The following is a 14,625-nucleotide window of genomic DNA, read 5'->3' as shown; positions in this document are numbered from 1 at the left end:
CCCCGTGGCCAGGCCAGGCAGGAGTCTGTGATGGCCAAAGGTCCCCAGGATTCCCACAGGAGCAGAGGCAGACCCATGAGGGCAGGTGGGCCATCTGTTCAGGGCTGCCAGTGACCAGGAAGCCTGGAGTGGGGTGGACCTGGGGTGAGGACTCCAGGTGGAGATGGGGGTTTGGTCCTGAGGTGTGGACTCTGGGTGTGGACGTATGGTGTGGACACAGGGTGGATGTGGGGTGTAGACTTGGGGTGTGGACATGGGCTGTGGACCCTGGGTGTGGATTCTGGGTCCTGAACGTCTATAGGACTCTGGCTCTCACAGCATGTGGCTCCTGGTGGGTGTGGGTGATGGGGGCTTACCATGCATCTCTGCCCACCTCATGCCAGTGTGGTCTCTGATTGATCAATGAGCAAACTGAGGCCAGTTGGCCCAGGGCCTGGGGTGCAGAGCGAGCCGGGGGGTACAGAGTAGGCTGGGGGGTGCAGGGCCCTTTCTGGGGCAGGCAGGGGGCTGGGGGCTGGGAGGGAGGAACAGAGGGGCCAGGGGGCTGCAGGGGGCCAGGCAAGGGGCTGGGTTGGTGGGTGGGTGACTCCTCCTTGTGGGTGGGGCAGTGTCCGGGGCTTGGAGGACCCGAAGACACAGGAGGGAGCTGGCCGCTGGTGGGGATGGGGACAGCGGGAAGAGGGGACTCCCTGGGGCCCTGTGGGAGGGCAGGCCTGGAGATCTGGGCTTTTTGCTGCCTCCTGAGCATCTACCTGAGCCTCTACCTGTGGCAGGAGCAGCTCAGCATGTCTGCGTGGCTGGATTTATGGGGTAATCGCTGCCTCATGTGCCTCCAGCTCCCATTTCCTGGGTGGCTAGTGGGGCGGGCTCCACCCGGTTCTTCCATGGAGAGATTACCCTTCACGCCGGGGCCTGGAGGGGCCTGTGTTCCTAGGTGGGCACTTCGGAGTTTGCCACTGGCTGGGAACCCGTCTCAGCTCCTTTGCTCTGGCTTCCTTTGCAATTCCTTGCTTGTGTGGAAGTCACTTCGCATCACGGAGTAGGTAAGTGTGGCCTGGCGGTGGGCTCATGACGGCTTAATCTTCCACGTTTGACTCTTCACGCTGTCCGCGTGCTGCTGTTGATGTTCTAAGATGAAGAGTGCAGTTGGTATTTTCAGGAACCTTTGCTCTGGGCTCTGGGCTCAGGCTCCGCTCCTGTCACCATGGACCATAGACCATGGCCCCGTCTGGGGACCCTGGGGCTGTGAGGGCTCACCTGGCAGGAGATAGGGAACCCAGCGAGGGGGTGCTTGGGGTCTGGGTACATGTTCCCCCTTGGCCACCTGGGCTTCTCCTACCACAGGCAAGTGACGATCCTCCTGTGGCTGCGGGGAGGTTGCAGGCTCACCGGCATGGGGCCCCTGGAGCTGCCTGAGGCAGGGCGAGCACTCGGCTGGCCTTAGGACAATGGTCAGTGGTGGCGGTGATCGGGTGCCACTGTCACAAGGCAGGTCCTCTGTGTCGGTGACTGAGATCAAATTCATGTGACGTGAAACCACCCCTCTTAAAGTGAGCACCTCAGTGGTGTTCAGTTCACACTGTTGTGCAAAAACGGGCTGTGCCCAATCCGCACACATTTTAGCCCAGGAGGAGACCTTGTGCCCAGTCAGCGGCCGCTCCTCAGCCTCTGGCACCCCAGCTGGTCCTACAATCTGTGACCTTGTGTGTCTGGCTCCTGTCACAGGCCACATCCGTGTCATAGCAGGGCCAGCGCCCGATCCCTGTCAAGGGCGAGGACGACCCCGTGGCGTGGACGGCCCACGTCGGTTTGTCCATCCGTCCTCTGGTGGACGTTGGGTGGCCTCCATCTTTTCGTTACTGTGCCGGATGTTGCTGTGGGTGCTTGTATGCACGGGTTTGTCGAGGCCCTGCTCTATGGGGTGCAGGGCTCCTGGTCACAGGGCGAGTCTGTAAGTGTGTGAGGAGCCGTCAGACAATCCCGTGGAAATGGTTGGCTTTTATGTTCTCACTGGCAGAGGTTTCCCACAGTGCGGCTGCACTGGCAGTTTTCCTGGAGTTTCTTTCTTGTAAAAGTCAGAGCTGCCCTAGCAGGTGTGGGGCGGCCTCTCATGGTTTGGATGTGCGTTCTAGTGACATCACACGACTGAGAACATTGAGCGTCTTTCGTGAGCTTGTTGGCCGTTTGTAGCTCATCCTGGGAAGTGTGTCTGTTCACTTCCTTGGCCCACGTCAAAGCTGAGTTGTGCGTCTCGCAGCCGTCGCGCTGTGAAGCTCTGTGTGCGCTCCGGACACGGGACCCTTGTCAGACACGTGATTTCAAATACTGTCTCCCGTTCTCCGTCTTGTCTTTTCATTTTCTTCCTAGTGTCCTTTAGTGCAAAAAGCTTTTACATTTCGATGATATCCAGCTTGATTTTTCTTAGTTGCTTATGTTTCTGGCGTCCTATCTGGGAGTCTGTGACCAAAGCCAGGGTCATGAAGTTGTACTCCTGTGTTCTCTTCTTAGCGTTGGCGGTGCCAGGCCTTATATTTAGGTTGTTAATCTGTTTTTAGTTAATTTTTATATATGGTGTGAGGTAGAGATTCAACTTCTGGTATTCAGTTGTCCTGGCACCATGGTACCACCCCCTGAGATGGCAGGAGGGGCCCAATCCATAGCCCCAAGCTGCCCTGGTGATGTGGTGGGGGCAGCCCGCCAGACCCCCTGGGACCCCCCAGCTCTGTGCTGATGGGATGCGGTGGCCCTCGTGCAGGCAGGCCTGGGGGACGGCCCATCCCTCCATGTAGCCGGGTCTTGTGCAGCAAGGCCTTCCCTGTCTCTCCGCCCTCCCTCCTCCTCGAGCCCCCTTCTATCCCATGGGCCACTGTTCTGGCGCGGGTACTGCGCAGCCCTCCTGAGAGATGAGCGGGAGCCGCCCTGGGTTCTGTCGGGAAGACCCCGAGCGGTTGCTGACCAACGGCAACATCTGTGCTTCCTTCATTTCAGCTGTGTGGGAGTGGAAGAGGAGGAGGCCCCAGACATCGACATATACCACTGCCCGAACTGCGAGAAAACCCACGGGAAGTCCACCTGTAAGTACTGGGCCATACTGCTACCCCTGAGCTCCCACCGGCCCTGGCCTGGTGTGCTGGGCGACATACCCGAGGTGGCTGCATCCTGGTGCCTGGGGACCACTGCCGGCCTTGCTTGCTGCCCCCATGGACTTGTCACCGTGCCTCTCCTGGTCGCTCCTGCCCAGGGGTGCAGCTGAGGCTGCTTGGCCTGTGCAGAGAGAGATTCCACCAACTTTCAGAGGCCTGGGTAGGGGCCTCAAGCACCAGCATTTGCAGGCCAGGCCCATCCGAGATGGGGACAGCCTGCCAGGGGTGTCCAGAGGCTGCTCTGCCCACTGCCCACAGCCTGCTGCCACAGAGGGCCTGTGTTGGGGGTCTGCTGTCCCTTCTCTGGTAACACCTATTGGGAGATTCCCTTTCTCAAACTGCCAGCTGGTCCCGTGGGGCTGTGGTGCATCCCGTGGAGCTCCTTGGGGACAGGCTCAGCCAATGTGCCTCCACCGGAGCTTGTGTCCCCACTAGGAGGTGAATTCTGAGGCTGAGCCATGCAGGGGGTGTGCCCTGGTCTACAGGTACCTTGGGGACACCTGGCCCAGGGACAAGACAGATGGCATGGGGGTGTTAATGTGGCCTCCGGTTTCTGGCCTGGGTTGAGGGACATAGGTGCTCATAAAAGGTGCAGTGTGGACGCTGGCCCTGGCTGGGTGCTGATCACAGCCCTGCCATCCTGAGCCCTGGATGACTGGAGGCGTGTGTGTATGTGTGTATGTGTGTGTGTGTGTGTGTGTGTAGCCACAGCTGGCTCCAGGCCACCAGGAGTCCTGTCACTTCATCCCACCTGGTGTCCACCCACAGGGCAGAGGCTGGACCCCCATAGGTCCTGTGGGGCGAGTCCTGGATCCAGCAGAGGTCAAGGCGGGTGCCGGCACCCCCATTTTGTGGGTTAAGGCAGTCTTGGGGGCTGTGCCCCAGCCACCCAGGAAGCTGGGCAAGATGGGGGGATGTCACCTCTCCTTCTTGGCTTCCCTTTGTGCCTGGCCTGTGCGCCAGGGTCACTAGGGGACTGCAGCCTGCATTGACTCTGGCTTGGGACATGGTCACACGCAATAAAGCAGTGCCAGATGCACACAACCAGCAGGTTTCTAGGCTGCTAACCTCCCCTCGTACCCCCAGTAGCTGGCAGTGCTGGTGCTCAGGGTGTATCTGCTGCAATTCCCCAGACATGACTGTGCTCCCTGCCTTATAGCAGGTCCACGCAATGACTGTCACCTTGTGGGTTAGGGGCCTCCTAACAGCTCGTGAGCCCCAGGGAAAGCTCAGGGCTGGGGGGGGGGTGGGGGGCTGGGCAGGGGGCTGGGGTTGCCCCGCACAGCCCTGTGGTGAGGCCAGGGATGGAGCAGGACAGGGCTAGGAGACCCCGCCTGACCCCACAACAGAGCTGAGCATCCTGGGGACTCTTGCATGAAGTGCAAGAGGGGGGTGTTGGAGCTCACACATGGCGTGACCTCTCCGACATCTCCACATCCTGGAAGCACCTCCCTGACCACAAGCTTGCCCGTGATTGGGGGGCCCCCTGTGCCTGCTGAGACCCTGCCCCTGTGCTGGGGGGTTCCCGCTGCCCTGTATTCCTGCTAAAACCCAAGTGCGGGTGACCCTTCCTGGAACGTATAGCCAGCCACCCCCAGGGCACGTCTGCTGGGATCCAGCAGCCCTTCCTGGCTGTGTGTGCATGAGTGTGTGTGCATGGATGTATGTGTACAAGTGCGTGCACATGTGTGTGCACACGAGATTTATGTGTGTACAGGCGTGTGCATGCGTGTGTGCACACGTGATGTGTGTGCACGTGTGTAGATGTGTGCATGAGCATGAACACGCGTGCACGATTGTGTGTATGCACATTTATGCTCATGTGTGGGCTCACATGTGTGTGCAGGTGTGTGCGCGTGCTTTGTGAATCCTGTGAGCTGGGCTTCACTGCTGTGGGTGGAGGCTGCTTGCCATGTCGTGGCCGAGCTGGAGGAACTAAGACTCCCACCCATGTGCGTACGCATGACTGTCACTCCACCCTTGAACAGGTCTGTGTCACTGACTGTGACACAGTGATCTGTTGGCCGCATCTGCTCCAGTCGGATGCTCCACAGTGCAGACCCTCGCCCCCCCATGTCCCCGGGGACCCCTGAGCCCGTGGTCTGCCCTGGGGGCCCTATGTGGGTTTGTGGGGGGCACACTGCATCAAGGATGGGCTCACGGGTTCACCCGATTCACACAGATTTGGGGTCTGAGGGTCCCCGGGAACCTGGAAAGGAGTCCCCGCGGCTGGCTCGGAGGCAGGGGAGGGGCAGCTCAAGGGTAGATGTGGCTTCATGCTCCTGTGGTGGCAGCTGTACCCTCACGGCTCAGCCCTCCTCCCTGAGGGCACCTGTCATCCCCAGCCTTCTCCTGGGCGGATGTGTCCAGGGTGCCTTATCGGGGGTGCATAAGTGGGGGGACACTCGGGCTCCTGGGCCCCAGAGGTGGGGGGAAGGAGCCCCGTGGCACCCACCCTGCCTCTGTCGCAGCTCCGTGTCTGGCTATTGTCCCAGCCATAGGCTCCAGTGCAGTGTCCGGCGGGTAGGTCTGTCCTCTTGGTGCCTGGTCCCGGGTGAGGCCCAGGATGGCCACAGCCCTCAGGGCACCTGCTTCTCAGGCACAGCTCTCAGCAGGCGTGTGGGGTTGCAGTGTTCCCACTGCCCTTTACACCCATAACCCCGGCCACCCTTCGCCTCAGTTTCCCTACATGGCTTCCTGGCCAGGGCCCTCCTGCGGGGCCTCTGCATCCTGGGGCATATGCAGGTGCTGGTCCTGGAGGACCCTGGGGACCCACGGGGGTCCCTCCACAGCAGCTCCCCCCTCACAGCTGCATGAGGGTATCTGTCACCCACCGGCCTCTCCTCTCTGTGGTGTCATTTGTGGCTGCCAGCATGTTCCCCTTCCACGTCCTTCTCAAATCCCCAGACGCGCTGGACCCCTTGTAAGCAAGGTCAGGTTCAACTCCCACGGGGGCAGCAGGGAGGCCCCGCTTGCCACGGGCCCCTGATTGCCAAGCACCATGTGGCTGGGGCATGTCCTGATGCAGCCATGGGCTCAGCAAAGGGATGGTGATGTGGACACTGGTCTCAGAGTCAGGGTGCCCTGAGCCATTGTTGGGGTGGTGTCCCGGGCCCTGCCTCAGCCTTGGGTGCCCTTGCTGTCACCCTCCTGGGCTCTTTGGGAAGAAGGGGTGACTCTCAGGCCACCTGCAGCATTGTCGTCCCCCATGCGGAGCTGGGCTGCTCAGTGGGCATTGAGGGGCCAGTGCAGTGCCCGGGAGGGTGGCCATTCCCACCTGTGCCCCTGGGCCCGCTGGTGTTGGGCCGTGCCAAGCGTGGTGAGTGCAGGGAGCTCAGTGAACAGGAGCCTGCCGCCCAAGCAACCTTGCCTGGGGGACGGGCCATGCCTGCTCAGAGGGTACCCCAAGAGCTCCTGGGGCACCCGAGGAGTAGGTGAGACTAGGACTCGTCCCTCTCTATTAAAGATATGGCACAGAGATGCCCAGTCCCTTCTTCAGGGTTGCACAGTGACAGGATGGTGAGGCAAGAAGGATCTGGGCGGCCAACTGGGCTCTCCTCAACTCCCACATGTGCCTGGTGCTCCCGGAAGCCCCAGCCTGGAGTCCTCCGCCCTCACCATCTTGCCAGGTTTCCATAACATGCGTGCAGACCAAGCATGGCAGAAATATCACGCCATTGTTGGCGACGGTCTCGGGGCTGTGACTGTGCAGGGCACGGGGGGGGGGGGGAAGTGGCATCCCACTCCCCATGCTCGTCTCTGAAGGACAGGTGCCCAGAGGGTCCACTCGCAACCCTCATGTCCAGCTTCATCCAGCCTATTCCAGACCCTGTCCAGCAGCCTCAGTCCCCAGGAGCTGCCCTGAGTGGGGGCAGGGGCCACAAGGAAATCACTGGCTTGCAGTCCAGTGGGGGTGTGAGTATGCGTGTGTGCACTGTGTGGGTATGCCTGTGCGGGGAATGTGTCTAGTAGGGGTGTGTGCACTCGCTGTGTGTAAAAAGTCCAAGGTGGGGGCCCCCGTCCTGGGAGCACACACCAGGACGGGAGAGTCAATGGGAGCAGGCAGGTTGGGGGTATGTGAGGGTGGACACACTGGGGACGTGGGTGCGTACAGCTAGGGGGTGAGGAGGCCAGAAGCTGCGGTGCCCCAGCTGTGGCTGTCGGGGCAGCGAAGGTCCCTGCAGGGAGGTGACAGGCTTTGGGATATTTGAGGACAAGTCAGAGGGATGGTGCCCCGAAGGCTGGCCTTGGGGGGACTTCCAGCAGGTGCCTCTGACGCGACAGGCTTTCAGCAGACTGGGTGCCAGTGGAGAGCGTCCCGGGGCCACCCCAGGTGCTGGGTGTGGTCGCTGAGCCAGAGGACTGGTAGGGGTGGGGCGGGTGAGGAGGTCACAGGGTGGAGGGAGGTGGGTGCGCCGGGCCCCAAGGACCTCGAGGGCTTTGCTTCTGGGGGGCTGAGGTGTGCAGCGTTGGCAGCTCCCTGGCTGTCCTCCCAGCCCTCCCTGGCTGTCCTCCCTGAGCTGCCCCTGTCTCCCCACAGTGAAGAAGAAGCGGGCCTGGCACAAACACGGCCCAGGGCAGACACCCGACGTGAAGCCCGTGCAGAATGGCAGCCAGCTCTTCATCAAGGAGCTGCGGAGTCGGACCTTCCCCAGGTGGGCGGCAGCAGCCTTGTCCTCCCAGGGCTCGGGAGCACGGCCTTCCCTCCAGGGGCTCAGTGCAACCCCCAAAGCTCCAGGCACCCTGGCTCTCCCTTCTCAGCACTTCCAGGTACAGGTGTTGGGGACCCTCTAGGCACATCAGCCCCCCTGCCTGGTGTGGGCCTTGGAGCCATCCTGAGGAGAGGCTGTGGTCCTCAGGTTTGTCCGGTCCCGCAACGGGGCTGGGTCCCGCCCAAGACCACCCTCCAGGTGTGGCCGATCCCAGCCCACACGGGATGGCCTTTCCTGTGTCCCTGGGCCTGGCAGGCTCTCCCTGGGTCCCCCTCTCGGGGGCCCTGTGTCCGGGGTGAGGGCAGGGGAAGCACTGCTGAAAAGCGGCACCTGCCACTGGACCTGCTCTGAGCCCTCACCCTGGCCCCTCACGCCTGAAGACTTTGTTGGTCTGACAATGTCTTTGCTTCTCCTCGACTTTTGAAGAGTAATTCACTGGGCACAGAATGCTACGTGGGGAGTGTTTTCCTTAAACAGTTCAAATATTTCCCTCCGCTGCCTTCTTGCACGCACAATTTCTGGTGAGAAATCCAGTGTGACTCTTACCCGTGATCCTCTGTGGAGAAGGTGCTTTCCTCCTCTGTCTTCTTTCTCTTCCCCCACTTTCACTGGGATGTAACTCATGCCACTCAGTTCACCCGTTTGAAGTACGATTCAGTCTCTCTAGTGTAGTCACAGATGTGTGCACCACTACCAGCTAGTTCTAGAACGTTCCCGTCACCCCCAAAGTTTTTATTTAATATTCTGCTGTTTGGGTGGACCATATTTTGTTTATCCATTCATCAGCTGACACATTTGGATTATTTCTGATTTTTGGCTCCTGTGACTGTTTCTGCTGGAAACATTCTTGTACAAGATTTTGTTGGACATATGTTTTTGTGTTTGTAGGAGTAGCTCTGTATTCAGTTGTCTGGGGAACTGCCAGCCTGTTTTCCAAAGTGGTCACACCATTTTCTGATCCCAGCAGCAGAGCGTGAGGGTTCCAATTTCTTATCGCCCTTCCCAGCACATCATCACCTGGCATTTTGATTCTAACCATCATTCTAGGTGTGAAGTATTCTCTCACTTGGGTTTGGTTGCCATTTCCCGCTGATGAGTCACGTTGGGCATCTTTTCATGCGCTTGGTGGTCATTTATATGTCTTCCTTGGAGAATCGTCAATTCAGACCCTTTACCTATTTTTAATTTTTTGTGTCTTTCTATTATTGAGTCATAAGAATTCTTCCTTTATTTCAGATACAAGTTTCTTAACAGATACATGATTTATGAATACATTCCCCCTTTTTGTAGACTTTTCACCTTCTCGCTTGTATCCGTTGAAGCACAAACATTTGTCATTTTGAGGGAGTCCAGGTTATCCATTTTTCATTTTATTTGTGCTTTTGTTGTCATAGCTGTGGATCATTTGCCAAGTCCAAACCCAGAGTCATGAGGATTTATCCCGATGTTCTCTTTTTGAAGAATTTTATAGTGTTTAGGTCTTACGGTTTGGTCTTTGATACATTTTGAGTTAATTTCTTCATATAGTGTGAGGTAAGGATCTAAGTTGTTTTGTTTTATTTTTGTTTTATTATTATTAATTTTTTTTTGCATGTGGCTCTCCATTTGTCCCTGCACCATTTGTAAAAAGACAATCCTTTTTCTACTAAGTGGTCTTGGCCCTTAGCTAGAAGTGTCTGCATTTATTTCTGGACACTCTATTCTATTCTACTAATCTCTGTTTACCCTCAGGCCAGTCTCAGGCTGTCTGGATTACTGTGCTTTGCAGTATGTTTTGAAATGACTAGTGTGAGTCTTCCAACTTTGTTTTTCTTTTTAAAGATAATTTTGGCCATTGTGGGTCTGTTGCAATTCCATATGAATTGTAGAATCATCTTGTCGAGCCTACAGAGAAGTCAGCTGATACAGATTATGTTGAGTCTGTACATCAGTAGGATCAGAGTACTGCCACCTGAAAAATGCTCAGTCTTCTGGCCCCCAGACATGGATATTTTCTCATTTATTGAGATCTTTTAAATTTCCTTCAAATATATTTTTCAATTTTCAGAGTATAAGTTTTGTAGTTCCTTTGTTAAATTTATTCCCAAGTAATTTATTTTTCTTGATGTCTTTTAAATGGGACTGTTTTCTTAATTTTATTTTATGGCTACTGTACTGAAATAGTTTTTTGTATATTGATTTTGTATCCTGCAACCTTGATGAGCTAGTTTTTTAGTCCTAATAGATTTTTAGTAGGTTTCTTACAACTTGCTATATACAAGATCATGTCATCTGTGAATAGATCATTTTCTTTATTCTTTTCCAGTCTGTGTTACTTTTTTTTTTTCTTGCCTAATTGCTCTGGCTAGGACTTCTAGTAGAACATTGAGGAGAAGAGGCTGGGCCAAGGTGACCAGGGCCACAGTCTTCTCAGTACAGTCTCAGTTCCATGAGTGTGGGCTGGGTGGAAGAGAGCCCTTGTGTCTTGGCTGCCCTCACACAACACTTAGAACCAGCAACAGACAGCTAGGGGGAGAAGGGCTGCCGTCCTTCCAGGAGGAAATCCCTTTGCCTGGAAGGTGGGAAGCACTCCCATTCAGCATTCCTGTGTCCCTGGCTGCCACTTGACAGAGGGGAGTCTCCTCACCAAGCCAGGGAAGTGAAGGGAGACATGGTCACATGCCTTTCCTACCAAGTTTTCATAGATTTTCTGTACTAGATGTTTCTTCATTTGCTGTCTGCTCTTAGAACCATTTCCAGAGATTTTGAATCGTTGTTTTTCAAAATAATTTTCACCAGTTTCCCTGGGTGGGGTTAGCAGAGCTCTTCACACCATCGTGGTAGAACAGGATCTTTCTCATCTGCCTTTGTCAGGATACCATCTTTCATGTTTTGCAGTTTGGTTATGACATGCCTAGGAATCGTGTGGGTGTTTATCCTGCTCAGTGTTGTCTGAGTTTTCTGGATCTGTGGTTTCATGTCTGTCATTATTTTTAGACAATTCTCAGCCACTATTACTTCAAACGTTTCTTCTGCTCCTCTCTCTCTCTCTCTCTTTTCTTTCTGTCTTCCCATGATGCATGTTACTCTTTCTGCAGTTGTTCTCCACTGCTTGGATATTCTGTTTCTTGCCTTTTTCATTCTTTTTGCTCTTTGCATTTCAGGTTGGGCAGATTTTATTGACTTAACTTCTAGCTCACTGATTCTTTTCTTAGTCATGTCCAGTCTACTGATGAGCCCATCAAAGACATTCTTCATCTCTGCCACACTTTTTAATTGTTTCTATCATTTACTTTTGATTTTTAGAGTGTCCACTTCTCTACTTGTATTTCCCTTCCATTCTTGCATGTTGTCCACTTTTTCCACTAACACTCCTAACATTTTATTCATAATTTTAAAAAATTTCCTATCTGATAATTCCAAATTCTTGCTATATCTGAGCTGTTTTCTGATAAATTAAAAAAATATTTTTTAAATTGAAGTATAATTAACATACAGTATATACTAGTTCAGATGTACAAGGTAGTGATTCAGCAATTTTTAAAAATATTTTATTTATTTATTTGACAGAGTGAATGAGCACATGAGCAGGGGGAGAGGCAGGGAGGGAGAAAGAGGGAGAGAGAGAGAATCTTAAGCAGACTCTGTGCTGAGCGTGGAGCTGACACGGGGCTTGATCTCAAGACCTGAGCTGAAACCAAGAGTTGGATGCTTAATGGACTGAGCCACCCAGGTGCTCTGTACATCACTTCAGTACTCACCAGGATAAGTGTCCTCTTAATACCCATCACTTATTTCCCCCACTGCCTCCCACCTCCCCTCTGGTGACCATCAGTGTGTTCTCTATAGCGAAGAGTCTGTTTCTTGGTTTGCCTCTCTTTTTGGTCCTCCTTATGCTCATTTATTTTGTTTCTCAAATTCCACATATGAGTGAAATCCTATGGTAGTTTTCTTTCTCTGATTTATTTTGCTTAGCATAATACTCTAGTTCCATCTATGTCATTGCAAATGGCAAGATTCATTCTTTTTTATGATTAATATTCCATTGTGTATATACCACATCTTCTATATCCATTCGTCTATGGATAGACATGTGGGCTACTTCCATCTCTTGACAATTGTAAATAATCCTGTTATAAACATAAGGGTGCATCTTTTTGTGTTGTGTTGTTTTGTTTTGTTTTTAAAGATTTTTTTATTTATTTACTCATGAGAGACACCAAGAGAAAGGCAGAGGTACTGGCAGCGGGAGAAGTAGGCTCCCTGCGGGGAGCCCGATGCAGGACTTGATACTAAGACCCCGGCATCATGACCTGAGCCAAAGGCAGATGCTCAACCACTGAGCCACCCAGGCTTCCTGGGGATACATCTTTTTGAATTAGTAATTTCATTGTCTTTTGGTAAATACTCAGTACTCAGTAGTGGAATTATTAGACCATACAGTATCTTTATTTATTATTTTTTGAGGAGCCTCCATACTGACTCCCACAGTCACCAGTCTGCATTCCCAGCAACAGTGCACGAGGGCTCCCCTTTCTCCACATCCTCACCAACACCTTGCCAACACCAACATTTCTTGCCTTTTTGATTTTAGGCATTCTGACAGGTGTGAGGTGATTTGCTTTGTCTCCTCATACTATGGGTTTCTTGCCTTTTGATTGGCATGCCTTGTGATTTTTTTTTTTTGTTGAAGGCTGGACATGATGTATTGAGTCAAATGAGCTGAGGTACTTACACATTTAGAGTGAGGGACTGGGCTGTGTCCATGGTGGCTGTAGGTGCCAGACACATCGCTTCTCATAGTTTCCTTCCCTGTTTTCCTTGGGCTTCCCTAACAACTCCTTCTTAAATGGAATCTGTCTTGCAGTTCTCTCCATTATGCTCCACTGTTGTTATGCTGTTATATGGTGATCAGGGTTAGGGCAAGGGGAAGTGTTCTATAATTGAATAGTAAACTTCAGTGCTTCAGTGGGCCTGGGGCTCTGGGCTCTTACCTTTGGAAGCATTTCTTGGCCTTTGCTTTTTCTCTCCCTTCCTGAGACAGGAAGCTAGTGGGGGCTGGAGGAGGCCAGCTGCCCTTCCCCCTGTCAGATGAGGACCTGGTTAAGTGCGCTCTCCTGGAAGGTAGACTTTTGTTATGGAGGACAAACACAGGCGCTTCCCCCCAACCCTGCCTGAAGTAGGAGCAGATCTTCACCAGGAGAACCTGCAGGTAAAACCCATGACCATGTGAGTCTCCTCTGAGACTGAGCCCCCATGAGTTCTTATCCCTGCAGCTAGTTCACACTCCACCTCTGCTCTTTGTCAAAAATTACTGTTTAGACATTCCTCCCACTTACCACCTTTAGCAGCTTCTGCTTCAGGTAAGATTGCCTCAATTAGGGTTTTCTGTATTTGCCTCTCGCCCCAGGTTTCCAGGGTGGCTGCTTGCCCTGTAACCCTAATTCTCTGTGAATCTAAGAAAATCTGTTGATTTTCAGTTTGTTCAGACTTTTTCTTGCAAGGACAGGAGTGACTATTTCCAAGCTCTTTACATGTTGGAATTGAAACCAGAAATCAGCCCCATATTACTGTAGCCCTGTCTAGTTAATTGGTTGCCTTTTTATTGTTGAGTTTTAATAGTTCTATACATGTTCTGGATACTTGTCACTTATCAGATACTTTCTCCCATTCTGTGGATTGCCTACCCACTTTCTTGATGGTATCCTTTGAAGCAAAAATGTTTATAATTTTGATGGAATCTAATTTATTTATTTTGTTGTTGTTGCTCATGGTTTTGGCTTCTGAGAAACCATTGCCAAATCAGGATCAAGAAGATTTATGCTTGTGTTTTCTTTTGAACATTTTATAGTTCTAGCTTTTGTATTTAGGTCTTCAGCTCATTTTGAATTAATTTTTGCATATGATGTGAGGTAGGGATCCTGCTTCATTCTTTTGTGTTCATTCTTTTTTGTTCTCCCGTTTGTCATTCATGGAAATGGCTGTTTTTTCTCCATTGAGTTATCTCGGTGCTCTTGGTACAAAGCAGTCGACCATAGATGTTTGGGTTTATTTCTGGACACTGGATTCTGCTCCACTGATCTGTATGTCTCTTCTCTCTTCTCATGCCAGCACCACACAGTCTTGATTACTGTAGCTTTGGAGTGAATTTTGAGATTGGTAAGTGTCTTCAACTTTGTTCTTCTTTTTAAAGACTGCTTAGGTCATCTGGGTGCCCTGCATTTCCATTCAGCATCCCAAGTTCAGCTTGTTAGTTTCTGCAGAGAAGTCTGCAGGTGGTGTGATAGGGACTGTGTGAAACCCGTAGCACAGTTTTCCATTATGCTTTGAGTCCCGTTTCTTTCTTCTAAATTTGATTGCTGTCTTGTTGAATTATCCTTTAGTGGTTTAGGAAATACTTATAGATGTAGTCTCTGTTTTTGAAAATGTTTTCATTTTATCCTTATTCTTGAATGATTCTGATTTTTCTAAAATGGATCTAAAATTTGAGAGTAGGGCAGCCCAGGTAGCTCAGCAGCTTAGCACCGCCTTCAGCCCAGGGTGTGATCCTGGAGACCTGAGATTGAGTCCCAAGTCAGGCTCCCTGCATGGAGCCTGTTTCTCCCTCCGCCTGTGTCTCTGCCTCTCTCTGTGTGTGTCTCTCATGAATAAATAAATAAACAATCTTATAAATAAATAAATAAATAAATAAATAAATAAATAAATAAATAAAATTCAAGAGTAAAAGTTATTTTCCTTGAACTCTGAAGATGCAGTTCTATCATCCTTTGGCATCTCTGGTTGCTCATGAG

The 14,625-nt window shown here is 52.3% G+C and overlaps 1 protein-coding gene across 3 annotated transcripts in view; it reads left to right on the top strand.

The window, feature by feature from the left end:
- Positions 1-14,625, top strand: part of PHF2 (PHD finger protein 2) — a 67,066-nt gene that overhangs the window by 29,679 nt on the left and 22,762 nt on the right. For 2 of the 3 annotated variants that reach the window (XM_025423635.3, XM_025423636.3), the window contains exons 2-3: positions 2,989-3,074; positions 7,684-7,798. In XM_025423635.3, the coding sequence (XP_025279420.1) occupies positions 2,989-3,074; positions 7,684-7,798 (201 nt within the window). Of the gene's footprint in view, positions 1-2,988; positions 3,075-7,683; positions 7,799-13,972; positions 13,994-14,625 lie in introns of those variants that run through there. The other variant, XM_049093023.1, reaches the window with a different exon arrangement.

Source organism: Canis lupus, chromosome 1, assembly GCF_003254725.2.
Source record: "Canis lupus dingo isolate Sandy chromosome 1, ASM325472v2, whole genome shotgun sequence".
Lineage (NCBI taxonomy): Eukaryota > Metazoa > Chordata > Mammalia > Carnivora > Canidae > Canis > Canis lupus.
This window is presented reverse-complemented; position numbering and strand designations above follow the sequence as displayed.